Source organism: Pelodiscus sinensis, chromosome 29 (genome assembly GCF_052426305.1).
Source record: "Pelodiscus sinensis isolate ZL-2025 chromosome 29, ASM5242630v1, whole genome shotgun sequence".
In the NCBI taxonomy this organism is placed as follows: Eukaryota; Metazoa; Chordata; order Testudines; family Trionychidae; genus Pelodiscus; species Pelodiscus sinensis.
This window is the reverse complement of record NC_143080.1, coordinates 5,723,666-5,741,280: the sequence shown is the minus strand read 5'-3', so window position 1 is coordinate 5,741,280 and position 17,615 is coordinate 5,723,666. Positions and strand designations below refer to the sequence as shown.

Here is a 17,615-nt window from a genome sequence, read left to right as displayed (position 1 = left end):
CCAGGGTGTAAATTGTGTTGCAGAGTAGAACAATTCTTCCCCTGCCTCCACGTTTTCTGGGGAAGGAATAAATTACTTCTCCATTTTTTAAAATGTGTTCTGCTCTGAGCACCTGCACAGATATATTGGCCAGCAAGTAATTCAGGGCTCTACTCCTCACCCACCCTTCCCACTCTCTTTTTGCACACATGCTCACAGTGGAGAGTAGCCTTCTCTCTTGCCCAGGGCTTGAGTCACAGTTCAAGCAGAGTTTAGCAGAGAAGGACGAGGGGGTAACTCACTAGGAATTAAACACAGTCTTATGTACATTTCTCTGAAAACTGTTTCCAGCCATACCACAGCAGATTGAGGCCAGCTAGGAAAAGCACACAGTTACAATTAGACAAACAAAATGTTAGCAAACTAGTTTTCCCACAGCTGGAGAGTGAGACCTGGCCTCAAATCTCTATAAAGAGTCTCACTTGGTTGTGAAAAGAATTTGGCATTCTTCATGTCGCCTCTCCAAGAGGCTGTTGCATTTTTCATCGCAATGGAAGTAAAATAAAGATATAAATCTACTAGGCTTAGGAAGTAATAGTGATGTACATTATATACGGCTTCCATCTACAAGGTTTCCAGAGCAGTTTACAAACTTAACAGACTGCTTAAAATGTTATACACAGAGATAACATAATTAATTTCAGATATGTGTCAGCTGGCTTACAGAACAGAGCAAAAGTATCCGACAGTTTTGGAAAGAATGTGAAGAATGCTTTTTCTAAGTTTCCTGTTTGCCTATTTTTTTTATTTTAAAAGTGCCAATTATCCTGTTTTCAGTCATGTGGAAAAGGCAGACACAGTCACTTATGTGATCGTACAGCACCTGTTATAATGAGACCTCTATCCTAAATAAGATCCCTGGGTTTTACTGAAATGTAAATGTTAGATAAATAACAAGAACAACAATCATTTCTGTAATTAAAAACATTATCATCAGATGCTCAGTGTCAATCAAAACCTGATAACTCAACCTTACATAATGGAAAGCGACTGTCTAGGAAGGAGTATGGCAGAAAGGGATCTAGGGATTATAGTGGACCACAAGCTAAATATGAGTCAACTGTGTGATGCTGTTGCAAAAAAAGCAAACATGATTCTGGGATGCATTAACAGGTGTATTGTAAGCAAGACACAAGAAGTCATTCTTCCACTCTACTCTGTGCTGGTTAGGCCTCAGTTGGAGTATTGTGTCCAGTTTTGGGCACCACATTTCAAGAAAGATATGGAGAAATTGGAGAGGGTCCAGAGAAGAACAACAAGAATGATGAAAAGTCTCGAGAACATGACCTATGAAGGAAGGCTGAAAGAATTGGGTTTGTTTAGTTTAGAAAAGAGAAGATTGAGGGAGGACGTGATAGCAGTTTTCAGGTATCTAAAAGGGTGTCATAAGGAGGAGAGAGAAAACTTGTTCATCTTGGCCAAGAGGCAATGGGCTTAAACTGCAGCAAGGGAGGTTTAGGTTGGACATTAGGAAAAAGTTCCTAACTGTTAGGGTGGTTAAACACTGGAATAAATTGCCCAGGGAGGTTGTGGAATCTCCATCTGTGTAGATATTTAAGAGTAGGTTAGATAAAGGTCTGTCAGGGATGGTCAAGACAGTACTAGACTGGTCCTGCCATGAGGGCAGGGGACCTCTCGAGGTCTTTCCAGTCCTAATATTCTATGATTCTATGATTCTATATATAGCTCTAAATAAAAATACATCCCATTTTACTCGAGACAAAAGCTTGAGCAAACAGAATTAGATGTAGCCTCAAACTGGATAAACTTGTGCCTTGTTAGAGCGAAGTGGGAATTGAATTCAGGAGTTGAGAGCTCTCTATTTAAAACGCTCTGCCACCAGCACAGATAATAAGGACTCAGAATGAAACCATGTGGGCAGAGCTCAGTTTTTGCGCTCCATGCTGCTCTCAGGCTTCCTGTCTCAGCCATGTCTTCCCGCTGCTCCATTGGCTGGATTATGACCAATAGAACAGCAGGAAAGTCTTCAGGCAGCACGTCTGTCCCTGCTTTGTTCCTCCAGCCAGGGGAGAGGGAAGGGGAGCGGGCATGGAGTCGTTTGTGGCTCCAGCTTGTTTCCCAATCGCACAACGAGCCTCGGGGCTTTCTCCAGCCTCCTCCACTCCCCACAGGAAGCTGGTGCTGGCTCCAATCTTGCAAGGGGCATGAGGCTAGATTGCCAGCACAGGCTCCCCCTTGCAGGAGGAGGAAGGAGTGAGGGAGGGGGGCTGAGCTCAAGCTGTGAGTCATATTTGGCTCCTAAATGAGCCATACATGGCTTGCAAGTAATATTTGCCTGTATATAAAGTTAGGTACCTAAATGAACATTTAAACATATCAAGGGATGCCCTGATTTTTAGAGCAGCTGGACATTCTCATATTCTATTGAAACCCTATCTGCATGCGCTCAGCAGTCCTGAAAAGTAAACCACCTGTATTTAGGTACCAAAATATAGATTTTAGTGCCTAGTTTTAAATGCCAACGTTTGAAAATGTTGGCACATACTCCTACCACCCTGGAAGATTTGAACATAAAATCACTGAGATATCTGAGGTCTGGTTCTCTCTGTATATTCAGAAATAGCCACTTCCCCTTCTTCAATGGTATGTGATTAATTTGTTATGGTTGGACCACACACAAATGCCAGGTAGGTCAAGGTGACAAATAAGCCTCTTTCTGAACGGAACTCTTTGTCTGCATAAGCTAACAGGCTATTGTGTATTATTTTTTAGACAGCCCATCAAAACTATGACAATAACAGAGTTTGGAGAGTGCAGACATGCTGTAGGGTGTCTGCCAACTAAGCTCTGCCAAGGCATGACACTTAATTTTTTTTTTTTTGGACTTCTTCATTTACAGGGTTTCAATAAGGACTAAACTGAGTGGAAAGGTCAAGATAGGAAGCATAAAAACTTAGGGAAAGGTTAGTGTGAAGTGTGCAAAGGCCACAACTGGCAAGCTCACTACAGCTTCTACCATCTCTGGGGGGTGAGAAGTTCTACTTTAACTCCCTCAGTAGAGTCAACAGAGTAATTTTCACTTCACACCCAGTTGTAGAAAAGTGTTGGATGAACAAGACAGTGAATCCAATCTCAAAGGGTGTGTCTAGACTACATGGCTTAGTCAACGGAGCCATGTAAAGTAGTTTACTTGACATAGACAAAGAAGCAGGGATTTAAATAATCCCCACTTCATTAAAATAAAAATGGCCACCACGCTTTGCCGACAATCAGCTGATACGGCACAGCACGGCAGTCTAGACGCGGCGCAGTCAACAAGGGAAGCCTTTGTCAACCGCTCCTGTAAGCCTCGTTTCAAAGGCTTCTCTTGTCAACTGTGCTGTGTCTAGACTGCAGAGCGGTGCTGGATCAGCTGATTGTCGGCACAGCGTGGCAGCCATTTTATGTTAATGAAGCGGGGATTATTTAAATCCCCGCTTCATTGACTATGTCAAGTAAACTACTTTACATGGCTCCATCGACGGAGCCATGTAGTCTAGACACACCCAAAAGGGCATAGCTCCACAGACCTCAAAGAAACTTAAGAAACTTTTTCATAAGGAGGGTGGTGAAGCTGAGAGAATTCAACGTTTGGGGAAATGAAAAAGCTTTTTTAGATGGTTCATACAATACAAGTTACATACAGAAATAGTCTCTCCAAAAATAAAACCCAAATTTGTTTATATCAGGATTCACACCTACTTCTAGAGCTGAGTTAATATTGGAAAAAAGTCAGTGAATATTTATTCAAATTAAAAAATGAACTTTGCTCGCTCAAGTTTTACTAAAGCAAATACCCCCTAAAAGCAACATCTTAGCTAATTATTTGACAAAAGCTAATTTCACATGGTCTATTTGACCTGTAAAATGATATATTGGCTAGTTAGAGTAGTAATCCAAACAAGAGCCAGTAATCACATTATGAGGTTTACGTACTGTAACCAACAAAATGTGTGTGGTGAACTATATAGATGCACACAGATTGTCTGCACGCGTTGACAATTTGATTGTTTTTCTTTCATAAGAAGAAACAACACTAGAGCTCACTGAAATGCACCGTATTATGAAAATGTCTGTGAGAAATAACAATTGGTTCACACTGAATTGATCCTAAAATTAACTTCTCCAAAATTCATAGCTGTTTGGCACCTTTGGAAAGAAAATGTTCCAAACAATATAGAGAAAAAGGTATTATAAACTATTGGAACAAAGATGGGCTTGTCGTTTTAAAAAAGACAAAATCAATAATAAGAAGATGGAAAGGGCTGAGATCCACTACTTCTGTACCCTTCTGCAACAGCAGGATATTGATCACATGAGATATATGAATTCAGGCTTGATACTCCAGAAAGAAGAATAAAAACATCAGACCCTCTGTCATGGTGTTTTTCTGAGTTCTATTATAAGAGAATAAGATAAGCTGTCCAGCTGCCAGATTGCTTTTATGTTTCCTAAAATAAGAATTATTTAAAAGGGAATACACATGGTTGCATCTGCTACATAGCATTCCTGAGATATTGTCCAATAACAATTCTGTGCCCAGAGTAAAATGAAATCAGCACAGCATATTTCACCCTCAAACATTCAAGAGAGTTATGAACAGTATGTGCAAAAAAATGATGAAAAACCAATATTCCTTCAAAATTATGACATTTTCCACAAGGGCTTCTGCCAAAACACAGAATTTTAGTGAAACAGAACTTGATCTTGCTTATTAGAGGACCAGTAGGAGTTAAACGGAGTCTGGTAGCATGTAAGTTTCAGAATGCTTACATTACAGGGGTTTTATGGAACATTCTTTACCGTTAAGAGTTTGTTGAAACTTGCTCTTCAAGATACTAAAGACGTGGTGATATATAGATTTGGCAAGCTACTTAGATCTGTTAAATCAAGTCCCTGGCAAGACTGATCCATGGCTGAATTCCAAGCTCAGTTTGAAACACGCTATCAAAATTTGGAAAGATTGGCTTTTTCTCTAGAGTAGGAAAGATGAGAAAACAGATTGTGAGAGGACAGTATTACACGCAGATTGTTAAGAGGGGCTGCTGATCAAGTACTTTGTTCCCAATGCCACCTCAATATAGAGAAAGATGGGGTGTATCCCCAGTGCTATATTCAAGTGCCAGCTATGCAATGTCACAAAAACCCTTGAAACTGATTTGAAACCCCATGCATTCTCCCACCCTGTTTCCAATTTATTTATCTATAGCTAATTTCAGCTACGTAGCGTTGCACTACCCAGAATTCTTTTTTGATTGCCACCAACTATTTAACCTGTGTTTATCTTCTTTAAATTTGTGGTTTTAATATACATTTGGTACTTATGAAGAGAATACAACCTCCTTTTCCAGGACTTGGCTTCCTATACACCATTTCCAGTGCCAGTCTGACCTGACCTGCAGCATTGCCAGTTCTCTAACACTACAACACTGATTTGTAGCTACTACTACTACTGCTGCTACTGTGCATACTAACCCCATCTACTAGTAAAAAAACACTGCTTTCATCTAAAGAACAGATTCCTTGGAAACTTTAAAAACAATGAGTAGTCCTGTGGCACCTTAGAGACCAAAAATATATATATAAAATCAAGTGCTTTCATGGGTAAAACCCACTTCCCTTGAAATAGCCATTCAGACATCACAAATGAGCTGTAGGGTCAGGGGGAACAGAGGTTTTAAGAACAATTTGTTAAACTTTGTTTCCATCCTCTTTCTCTCTCACACATACCACTCTAGCAGGATAGAACAAATATAATTTGCATCAGAAATCTCACAAGTCTGATCGCATCCTGTCCACAAAGGATGAAAAGATGTTTCTTAACAGCATCCAGCTCATGTTGCAATTTACACTATCAGATCTGTGTTCTTGAATTTCATTAGAGAATTGTTAGGAGTTAAAAAGACACATAGTTCACACTCCCCTGTTTTAATGCAGGACTAATATTTTAAGAGCAGATCTTGGAGGCACTCCTCAGGCTGTGATTTTTAACATATCAAGTGATATTGATTGCACCTTCATTTTCAGAAATTGGCTCAATTTCCAAGTATAAATATTAGTGTCTATCTTTTTAAAACTTTTCTATTAAATGTTATATCCAGTAAATTTAATCTTCCCAATAGTTATTAGTGGGAAGTGCTGCTATCTCTTCTTTGCAGAGGCTTTTTAATTACCTTTACAATCCTCTCGTATCATCCCTGATCTCCTGTTGTTTTCGGGACTGCAAACTCATAATAATTATCCAGTTATTTTAATAACCAGGAATACTGTCTCATACAAGCAAGAAAATGTATTTTAAGTTTCAGACATTGAGGTTTTAAACCCTGAAGGATGATTCTGAGTGAAGAATAGAAATAAAAGAGTAGATGATTCCAAAGTCTCGATGCAAACAAACCACAATTTTAAAAAAGGAACAAGCAGCAGCAATGAATAAGCTGCTTAAGATACAATTTAGGATACAATTTAAATTAATCTGAAAGTGTATATACAGCAAACTTCATTTTTGTGTCAGACTTTTTCTACCACCGTTTTCAGTTAATGCATAAATTGGGTGTGGTTGGTTTTTCTTTTCTTGAAGTAGAAAAATGTAAAGCATAATCCAAGTATCAGAACTGTAGCCTCAGGGAAAACAAACACTCATCCTGAATCACACCTTTTGTTTAACTGAAGAAAAAATGTCCAGGTCCTCAGAATACACAGCCAATTGTACTAATAAGCAAAATTATAACTTGGCATCACCCTTAAGGGTGGAGAGTCTTTTTGGGGAGGGTTGGAGAATGGATTTGTCAGATAACACCCACTGTGGTTGGTATAAATGGAGCATCATTGCCACGCAGAGACTTGCTCTCTTACTCTAGGCCAAGCTGAGTAGCTGACTCCAGATCCTTCAGTGCTGCTGCCATGGCTACTTCCTTTATGCAGAGCGGCTCTTCTAGCTATGGTGGTGGTTTCGGGAGTGGGGGTGGTGGCTCCTCTCGTGTTTCTTCAGTCCGAATGGGAGGATCCTATAGAACCCCAAGTATGCACGGAGGATCTGGTGGCAGGGGTGTTTCTATCTCTTCCAGCAAGTTTGTCTCCTCCGGGTTAGGAAGTGCATATGGTGGTGGTTTGGGAAGTAGCTATGGGGCTGGATATGGTTCTGGCATGGGTGGGGGCAGTAGCTTTTATTCCGGCTATGGAGGAGATGGTAGTGGTGGCTTTGGAGGAGGTGCTGGTGGCGGCTTTGGAGGAGGTGCTGGTGGTGGCTTTGGTGGTGGTTTTGACTTCTGTGGTGTCCTGGGTGGCGGTGGTGGTGATGGAGGCTTGCTATCCGGAAACGAAAAGATAACTATGCAGAACCTGAACGATCGTCTGGCTTCCTATCTGGACAAGGTGCGAGCTCTGGAGCAAGCAAATACCGATCTAGAGATCAAAATCCGAGACTGGTATCAGAAGCAAGGTCCCACTAGTCCAGATCGTGACTACAGTCCTTATTACAAGATAATTGAGGAACTCCGAGACAAGGTATGTCATTCATATTTAGAAGGGATTATTTTAAGAATTTGTGATTATTTGCTGAGTTGCACATTCCAATTTTTAAAAACAATTAGTAATAATTACAAAGTCATAGTTTCTTGCCAAAAAAGGCAAATGCATTGCAGACAAAACCGCTCCTGCAGAAAAGAAGGGAAGCTGTTTATTGCTGTTTATTGTATTGAAAGCTTTAAAAAGGTGACAAAATGTGACACAATATATTAAAGTGTATCCAGAAGATGTAAAACAAAAAAATCAAATATTAAAAAATTGATCAAGTACAAACCATGGACTTCAGAGAAAAAGTAAAGTGGAATATTTTATAGTATAAGTTGGTTTTCCATTTATCCTAGCTGTGAACATACTGTTTAACTTCCCACTGTCATTAATTTATAAGTTTATAACATTTGTACAAAAGTACCACAGAATAAATTTAAAACAAGAAAAACACTCTTATAAAAAGTTAGGGTACAAGGATAATAAGGCAGCATCAGTTTTAATTCTTATTTCATCTTTTACTTTGAGAATATTAGCACAGAGAATGAAAGGATTGGACTTTGTTTCCATTAACTGTATGAACAGAGACATGAATAGCAAGGCGAGAGAAAAATCAAGCTATCTAATTCCATTCTGATGGACCCTCTCTTGCTCTGGATGAAGCTCAAAATCTATTCTGTACTCAGCTCTCAGATCCATATATAATGTTTAGTTTCTTTTGTTTTTTCCCATATATAAGCTGTAAGTAGGGAAAAGGGTGATATAATAAAATGTGTTTTGGAATCCCTAAATCATACTTTGATTAAACCCCATATCCGTTCCTTCTCCCTTCTTTACATGTCAGTAACTAATTACTGTGTACTCAGTACAATGATTTTTCACCATTGTTCACAGAAATATTTTTTATGTCTCCCAATTGCCAGATCCTTGCAGCTACTATTGACAATTCCAGAGTCATTTTGGAGATTGACAATGCTAGGCTGGCTGCAGATGATTTCAGACTGAAGTAAGTTAATTTTGCTCTCCCTCTCTCAAATAAATATTTCTGAAATTGAACATTTCATATGTTTGCAGATAGATTGATTCTCATCCACTGCTCACAAGTTTAGGGATAGAATTTTCTCCCTTATCATTTATAAGGGAAAATCTAGGCAAATTAATTGATGTGATAAAGGAAGAAATGGGAGAAGAAACTTTATCAGCAATGCCACCAAGCTAATCTAGATGTTTTCCTGTTTTTTTATACCTCATGCCTTTACTTTCTATATTGTTATTAACATTTTGAAGAGTTCATTCTCATTGAAAAAATACCACTCAAGATTTTAAAATGAGAAAAGGTATGAAACAGCTTTCACTTAGGGTGCATCTGCACTGCACCCCAAACTTGAAATAAGGTATGCAATTTGCGCTATGCAAATTGCGTATCTTATTTTGATTTTCTTTCCAAATAGGCTAATTTGAAATTTGGCATGTCTACACAGCGCCAAATTTTGAAATGAAGCCCTATTTCAAGTCATCTCTTAATCCTCGTACAAAGAGGTTTACAAGAATGGCGAAATAGCGTGTCCGTTATTTCGAAACATATTTTGAAATAACGGGTGGTTCCTTGGATGAGGAGTAGCTATTTTGGGATGCCTCAGGTATCCCAAAATAGCCTTGAAGTGTAGATGTACCCTTAGAAGTGGCATGATGAAATGGAGGGATAATCTTTTTCCAGTACTCACTCTTTCTCGTAGGATGTAGACATTGGAACAGGAAAGCTATATAGGAAAGCCAAAGAGTGATTGTTCTACTGAAATTCAAGGACACTGTTGAAATCAGCTTGTTTCCAGGGTATTGCTGTCAAGATGCTAAGAACATTGGTGCAGCTACTTTCTCTTACAACAAAGTAGCTCCAGAATGATATTTTCTCCTCTGGTGCACTGAGCAAAGATAACAACATATGCCATTCTTCATAACTGAGAGATCTCTAAATATGGATTGTCTGTTACCTTTTTTTCATAGATGTTAATAATCCATTCTCGATAAACCCATAAAAGTCATATCTATGCTTCAGAAATCTAGTTCAAGTCCAAATACATTTGTTAATTTCAAGTTAACCTTTTTAAATGTAGTGATTTTCTTGCTGTTTATGAACACCAGGCTGATAACACCCAGTAGTCGGTAATTTTGTTAGTTCCCACATTCAGTTTTGGCATTGCATGTCAATCCTGATTTGTCTGTCACTCTGTTTTATAGTATTAATCACTGTTGCAACCAGTGGTTTTTTTGTGATGGTACTGCCTGGTACGCAGTACTGGCACTTCTAGATGCAGTACTGGCACTTCCAGTCAGAGCTCAACAACTTTTCCCCTGGAGTACCAGCACTTTTTTTTTTAAACAAAAAAAGCACTGATTGCAACTAAGTGCTAGTATCTTGGGACTGCCAAAAATACCAACTTATTTGATGACACAATGTGATCAAATGTCCACAAAGGACCCAGACAACTAACACACATTTTCAAATATCATATTTTAAAACTGGAACAAACATTCTAGCTTCTATTTTTGGGTCCCTTTTCTGACTTTTCAGTTCTGTTGTCCTATTCCTCTGACACAATACACCCAAGATTCCTTGTTGTTATAATGAGATGGGATTCAAAGTCATGCATTTTCAAATATCTGTTTCTTTTTTTTAACACTACAGATATGAGAACGAGTTGTTCCTTCGCCAGAGTGTGGAGGCTGACATCAATGGCCTGCGTAGGGTCCTGGACGAGCTGACCCTGGCCAGAGCCGACCTGGAGATGCAGATTGAAAGCCTGAAAGAAGAGCTGGCTTACCTCAAGAAGAACCACGAGGAGGTGAGTGCTCTAGACAGAGAATGAGGACAGCCATCACATTTAGAATTTAAGTTTTGGATTAAAAAATACCCCAAAGAACGAGAGCTTCACAACCAGATGATTTATTTAAAAATTAAAAAAAAAAGGTTCCTCAGGCTAACATCCTTCCAATTCCAAACTCTGTTAAAGATGTGAGTTGTGTATCTGCTTTGAAAAGCATCAGCATGAGATCAGAAATTTTTAAATTATTCCAAAGTCAATAACATTTGTTACATGGAGAGGTTCTCATTCATTTAGAACAAAAATATGATTTTTCAAGACATTTTATTTAAAAAGATCAAGTACAGGGTATGTCTACACTACAATGTTAGTTCGAACTAACGGACGTTAGTTCGAACTAACATTCATAGCCGCTACACTAGCGCTCCGCTAGTTCGAATTTGAATCGAACTAGCGGAGCGCTTAGTTCGAACTAGGAAAACCTCATTTTACGAGGATTAAGCCTAGTTCGAACTTACTAGTTCGAATTAAGGGGTGTGTAGCCCCTTAATTCCAACTAGTGGGAGGCTAGCCCTCCTCAGGTTTCCCTGGTGGCCACTCTGGCCAACACCAGGGAAACTCTATGCCCCTCTCCCGGCCCCGGATCCCTTAAAGGGGCACAGGCTGGCTACGGTGCCCGTGCCAGGTGCAAGCCTGCCAGCACCCAGCCAGCAGACCCTGCACCTGGCACGGCACAGAGCCACCCACCCGATGTCCCCCAGCCCACCCCCTCTTCCTGGGACCAGGCTGGCGGCTTCCGGGAGCTTGCCCTGGACCGCAAGAGGCGGGCACCTTCCTGGACTAGTGCGGACATTGTGGACCTCGTCCACGATCTCCGCACTAGGCACAGGAAAGTGGCTGTCTAGGGCAGGAGAGCTGCCAGCCTGGCCACCGAGGAGCAGGTGTGCATGAAAATCAAGGGGGTCCACTGAGACCACCGACCATGAGCCCTGAGCTTACAATGGCCGTCCTGGGTCAGACCAAAGGTCCATCTAGCCCAGTAGCCTGTCTGCCGACATCTGCCAACCCTAGGGACCCTGGAGGGGATGGACCGAAGACAGTGACCAAGCCATTTGTCTCGTGCCATCCCTCTCCAGCCTTCCACAAACTTTGGGCAGGGACACCACTCCTACCCCCTGGCTAAGACTACTCCATGGACCCAACCTCCATGACTTGATCTCACTTCCCTTTAAACTCTGTTTTAGTTGTAGCCTTCACAGCCTCCTGCAGCAAGGAGTTCCACAGGTTAACTCTTTGCTTTGGGAAGAACAACAACTTTCTCTTACTAGTTTGAAGCCTGCTACCCATTCCTTTCCTTTGGTGTCCTCTAGTCCTTCTTTATGGGAACTCATGAAGAACTTTTCTGAATGCACCCTCTCCACCCAACCCCTGCTTTTAGAGACCTCTATCCTGTCCCCCCTCCGTCTCCTCTTTTCTAAGCTGAACAGTCCCAGTCTCTGTAGCCTCTCTTCATCTGGGACCTGTTCCCAACCCCTGATCATGTTAGTTGCCCTCCCCTCTCCCAGCCTTTCTCTTCCCCTCTCCCACCTCCTTTTCCCAGTCTCCCCCAGTTTTGTTCAATAAAGACAGAGTCAATGTTGGAAGAAACGTTATCTTTATTTTGTACATCAATAAGAAGGGGGGCTAGGGAAGGGTACGTGGAAGGAGGTGAGGGAGGAATGGGGTACGAGCCCCCGATGGGGAGGACTGGGCTGGCTTTGCGGGCTTCTGGGGGTGGAAGCTCTCCTGCAGCCCCCCAATTGCCCCCTCTCCTCAGATGGCAGCCTGCGGCAAGTGCAGCCGGGCTGATGGCCGAGTGGTGTGATGTGCCCAGTGTGGGTACTCCGGGCACTCCAAGCCAGGACTGCTTTGCAAGCGGGGCACCCCTTAGAACTGTCTGTCCAGGGTGGGGGTCGGGACCCTTTAAGCGCAGCCCTCGGCTAGCCTGAGACAGCATCTCCACGCTCTAAGTCCTCCTCTGATGCCCTGCCGGCACTGCTTCCGGCCATCCTTAAGCCCTGTTCAGAGTCCACTCAATGTGGACTTGCTAGTTCGAATTAGCAAAACGCTAATTCGAACTAGTTTTTAGTTCTAGACACGTTAGTTCGAATTAGCTTAGTTCGAATTAACTAATTCAAACTAAGTTAGTTCGAATTAGCGCTGTAGTGTAGACGTACCCACACAGAATAAACATCAATCCAAAGTAATCAAGATATTTCATTTAAAAATTTCAACTCCAACCACATATGCGGATACAAATTCAGTGTGTGAATAAACTTCTTTATGAAAAGTAACTGATAAATCTCTCATGTGTTAAGATATTAAAGTTATAATACATGCAACAAATTATACATAATAAAGTAAAAATATATTTAAGGAAAGAAAAGAAAATCTAATATAACAGAGGATTTTGCAAATTGTATCACCGTAGCAGGTACTTTCATTTATTGGACCGAATTCTTTTGGTGAAAAGCACACGTTTTCGAGCCTCTCAGTGCTTATCTTCAGGTCTGGGGATTGTTAAGTGTAAAGGATTTAGACATGCTGTAGGATCCCACTTAAAATGAAGTAGGGAATTAAGGGGCAACAGGCACTGTGGTATATAATAACCATAACTCAAAACACACATTTCCCAATTAAGCTACATGGATTGCTGAATGCAGAAAGTGTACAAGGGCAAAAAGCTTAACCTCTTTTGCATCCTTCTTTCTCTACAGGAAATGAAAGAATACAGCAATCAAGTGGGTGGAAAAGTCAGCGTAGAGATGGATGCTGCTCCTGGCATTGATCTCTCCAGTATCCTGGCTGAGATGAGAGAGCAATATGAAACACTGGCTGACAAGAACCGTCGAGATGCTGAGGCCTGGTTCTATAAACAGGTATGGCTACTCCAATGAACAAATAAACTGGTGCACTATGAGCTCACCATGCCAATTTCTGCACAACACTCCTGCTTTTGCCAATCAGTTTCTACATTTGGTAAGAAGCTAAGTATCCTAAGACACCTACCAAGATTTTAAATATTTATCCTCTTTTCACCATTGGACCAGTGAGGGTTCTCAGGACAAATATTTGGGCAGCCTCAGAGTGTGGCCACCAAATCTTGCTGTTGGCCACTCACACTTTTTCCTAAAATACTCAATTAGCTTTAGGAAAAACAAATAAATATGCTCATATATGTGTCTGAATCATTGCAATGTATTTATTGCCAGCTAGTAAGTCTGTTGTAAAAACTGGGATTAACAAACATAAAAGTATCACTTGTCACAGAAGACTTACTCAGCTCTGGCTAGCCCGGAGACTAATTAAGCCCTGGATAGGGGGTTAGGGTAGCCAGAGGGGAATGAAGTTGAAGGAACCAGGGAAGACAGCCAGATCCTGAAGCCCTGCAGCCAGAATCAAAATCCCCTGGGTTAGGGGACAGGGAAGAAGCCTGAAGTCGTGTGATAGGAGCCTCAGGCGGGAGCTAAAAGCCCTGCAGCCAAAGCCTGCCACCCCACCAACTCAGGGAAGGTGGGGAATTCAAGCTGCAGTCTGTTCCTCCAGTGTTGTGCCCTTGCTGTCTCTGGAGGAAGGAGTCAGGGCTCAACCCCTGCTCACTGCCCCAGCTGTCTCCAGAGGATGAGGGGGGCAGCAGCCAAACCCTGCTTAGAGCCCCAATAGATAACAGCAAGGCAGCGTATCCAAGAGCAACAGGAAGGGAGAGGAGAGGATGCTTTTCTCCTCCCCACCTCCATCACCTTCCAGGAGCCTATGGCTGCAAGAAAAGCCACTGGTGGCTACATTTGAGAAACACTCCAAAGCAAGCAGCACCACGACAGCAATGAGGATGGTCCTTTCTTTTTGGACGTAAAACACTGGTAAGCCAATGTGCATGATTTTTTGTTTGTTTTTCTTCCAGACTGAAGAGCTGAACCGTGAAGTAGCTACCAATACTGAACAGCTACAGACCGGCAAGAGCGAGATCACAGAACTGAGACGCACCTTGCAAGGCCTAGAGATAGAGCTCCAATCCCAGCTCAGCATGGTATGTGGCTGTTCCATGCATACTATAAATCACACTCCCCCTTCATTCTACTATGGGAAGAATCTGTGTAATAATCAACTTTAATTTTGCTTCATATTAGAAAGCTGGGTTGGAAGCCAACTTGGCAGAAACAGAAGGAAGATACTGCGCACAGCTAGCACAACTCCAGGGCATGATTACCAGCATTGAGGAGCAATTGGCTGAGCTTAGATGCGACATGGAGCGGCAGAACCAAGAATACAGGATGCTCCTGGACATCAAAACCAGATTAGAACAGGAGATTGCCACTTACCGCAGGCTGTTGGAAGGCCAAGATTCCCAGTATGTAACCATGTTCAAAATAACACCCCTAAAGCTGTTACATAATCTTATTAACATGGCATACGTTATAACAGTAAAGTAAAGAACCTCCCCTGAAAGTAGGTGAATTTGAGCCTCATTACAACCAGAATTACTGCAGTTTTCTAAAGTATATTGCCTGGATACTAGGCCAATCGTGGGCTGCAAGGGTCCAGAAAAACCCAAAGGCTACCAGAATGCAAGTCCATCTTCAAAGGCAAATGAGTGGATAATGAAAACTTGAATTCTGACACTGTAACAACTGAATAGTCATACAAGGACCACATTTGCAAAAGGGCCTCTATTTTGCATCTGCAGTTTGCCATTGATTGATCTTTTGCACACAATATTTGCATGGTCCAATTAAGTAGTTATTTGGTGGTCAGAGTACATCAGTAGAATTGCTGAATCTGCTGTACAGTCCACAATTGTACTGGAGCACATTAGTTTAATTTCTTATCTCTTCTCTTCCCCAGGATGTCGGGATGGAGCAGCAAGGATGGTAAGGAGGATTTTGAAATGAAAAATAGAACCATAGTACATTTAGTATGGTGAAATAGAATTGAATAAGCCCGTCCCTATTAACTACAGAGATTACAGACAGTATCTCCATTTTTGTTCTCCATAGCCCCCACAACCTTTTCAGGCACAATCTTATTTTATGCCTGGTCTAGCAAGCTGGTAGGCACTTGATCACTGGTACATATAGCTCTCAAATCTAAATAATTATGGAGACCTGGGGATCCCTTGATCAGCTTCTGCTGAGTCATACCAACAGTAGGGTTGCCAGGTGTCTGGTATTGACCTGGACAGTCTGGTAGTTTTGCCTCCTGTCCAGTAAAAAACTCAGAAAATACCAGACACCTAAAATGTCTGGTATTTTCTGATTTTTTCCCAGCCAGGAGGCGAAAATACCAGGTGCTTACCTGGTTCCATGGGGGAGCTGTCCGAAGCAGGGAGACGAAAAGCCTCAAAAGTGTTTCTTAAAGGGCCACACTTTTTTTTTTTAACTCAACAACTTTGGTCTCCCCTCTTTTTCCTCAACAGAATTTATTTCCCCCCCGGTGGTTTTCTTTTTTATGCGGGGAGTGGGGGGGGGGGAAGGGACGGGGGCTGTTCAGTATTTTTGGTTAAACCATCTGGCAACTTTAACCAAAAGCAAGTTTTTATATGTAATTTTCATATGTAAATTACATAAGTTTTACTGTGTCACTACAATGTAGCGAGAAGATGCAGGGCTATGTGTATGATAACTGAAGGAAGCTTCCAGCCAGAGAAAACCCGGATTCTTCAGTCTTCTATCAATGGATATTTATCTTCCCAGTTGTAATTACTGTCTCCCTCTTTCTCCATCACAGCATCCCTTACCACCAGCAGCAGCAGCAGCTCCAGTAGAGTTCGCATCAGTGTGGAAGATTCAGTAGATGGAAAAGTAGTTTCTACCCAGGAAAGAAAATACTGAATCCCCTCACCCACCTGAGACCACCTGTATTGTACCAGTTCTGAAGACAGCACGCATCTGAGAGGAGAATCATGAAACACCAGCCAACATAGTATCGATGAATCTACTCAGTATGCATAGTAGAAAATGCTAATGGAAATGTTAATTATGTAGTCACAGCAGTGTAATCCAATAGAACACAACAGCTTGGTGTCTTTCTGACAATTTCCTCTGTCTTTTACACTGTGTATTCTTAAAGTCTAGGGTGAAGGGCTTCTTTTACTGCATACCAGCAGCTCTAGTATATTGTATCAGTCTGGATAATAAATTTTTCTTCTGGCTTGAAATAAATACAGGTCGAGTTTTTGTTTAACATTTTTTCATAATCAGCAACATGGTTTTATGTGTTAGATGTGACAGACATGTCATGTGTCCAATACAACTCAAATCAAATTATTATCATCATCATACATCTTCCTGCAATTGTCTCTCATTCTAAACAGCTTTTGGAGTAACTGGGGGTATGTCTAATTTACATCCCTTTATCGAAAAAGGGATGTAGTTTAGACATACCCTGGGATATGAATAACTTTATGCACTATTAAATTCCCAACACTATTCCTACTAATACATTGGGGCTGTGTCTAGACTGCATCCCTTTTCCGTAAAAGGGATGCAAATTAGACACATCGCTATTGCAAATGAAGAGGGGATTTATATCCCCCCTGCTCATTTGCATAAACATGGCTGCCGCTTTTTTCCGGCTCGGAGCTTTGCCGGAAAAAAGCGCCAGTCTAGACGGGGATCTTTTGGAAAATAAAGCCTTTTCCAAAAGATCCCTTATTCCTCTTAAAAAAAGAAATAAGGGATCTCTCGGAAAAGGCTTTATTTTCCGAAAGATCTCCGTCTAGACTGGCGCTTTTTTCCGGCAAAGCTCCGAGCCGGAAAAAAGCGGCAGCCATGTTTATGCAAATGAGCGGGGGGGGGGGATGTAAATCCCCTCTTCATTTGCAATTGCAATGTGTCTAATTTGCTTCCCTTTTTCGGAAAAGGGATGCAGTCTAGACACAGCCTGGCTGAAATAAAAAAAATTAGGCTACATCTGGGGAAAGTAATCTAACATATAGATAATGAAGATGAGGGAGAAACCCAGAAAGCAGTAATGCTGAAAGAGATGAGTGACAGAGGAGAGCAAACTAGATATGAATTTATAATATGATATGGAAGCAAAAGAAGAAGTTACTCACCTTGTGCAGTAATGATGGTTCTTCAAGATGTGTGTCCCTGTGGGTGTTCCACTCAGGTCTCAGTGAGTCCTCATGCTGGCAAGCAGAGATTTTTGCCTAGCGGTGCCTTCCCATGTTGCACATGCGCAGTCAAGTAGCAGGGAGGAAGGGAA

At 41.6% G+C, this 17,615-nt stretch overlaps 1 protein-coding gene across 1 annotated transcript; it reads left to right on the top strand.

The window, feature by feature from the left end:
* Positions 1 to 6,836: 6,836 nt before the first annotated feature.
* On the top strand, positions 6,837 to 16,567 carry LOC102452530 (keratin, type I cytoskeletal 19). Its single transcript, XM_006114291.5, has 8 exons — positions 6,837 to 7,542; positions 8,472 to 8,554; positions 10,235 to 10,391; positions 13,127 to 13,288; positions 14,311 to 14,436; positions 14,537 to 14,757; positions 15,252 to 15,277; positions 16,134 to 16,567. Exons 1-8 carry the CDS (start codon positions 6,940 to 6,942, stop codon positions 16,235 to 16,237), a joined length of 1,482 nt encoding a protein of 493 aa, XP_006114353.2. The 5' UTR covers positions 6,837 to 6,939; the 3' UTR covers positions 16,238 to 16,567.
* The last annotated feature ends 1,048 nt before the right edge of the window (positions 16,568 to 17,615 follow it).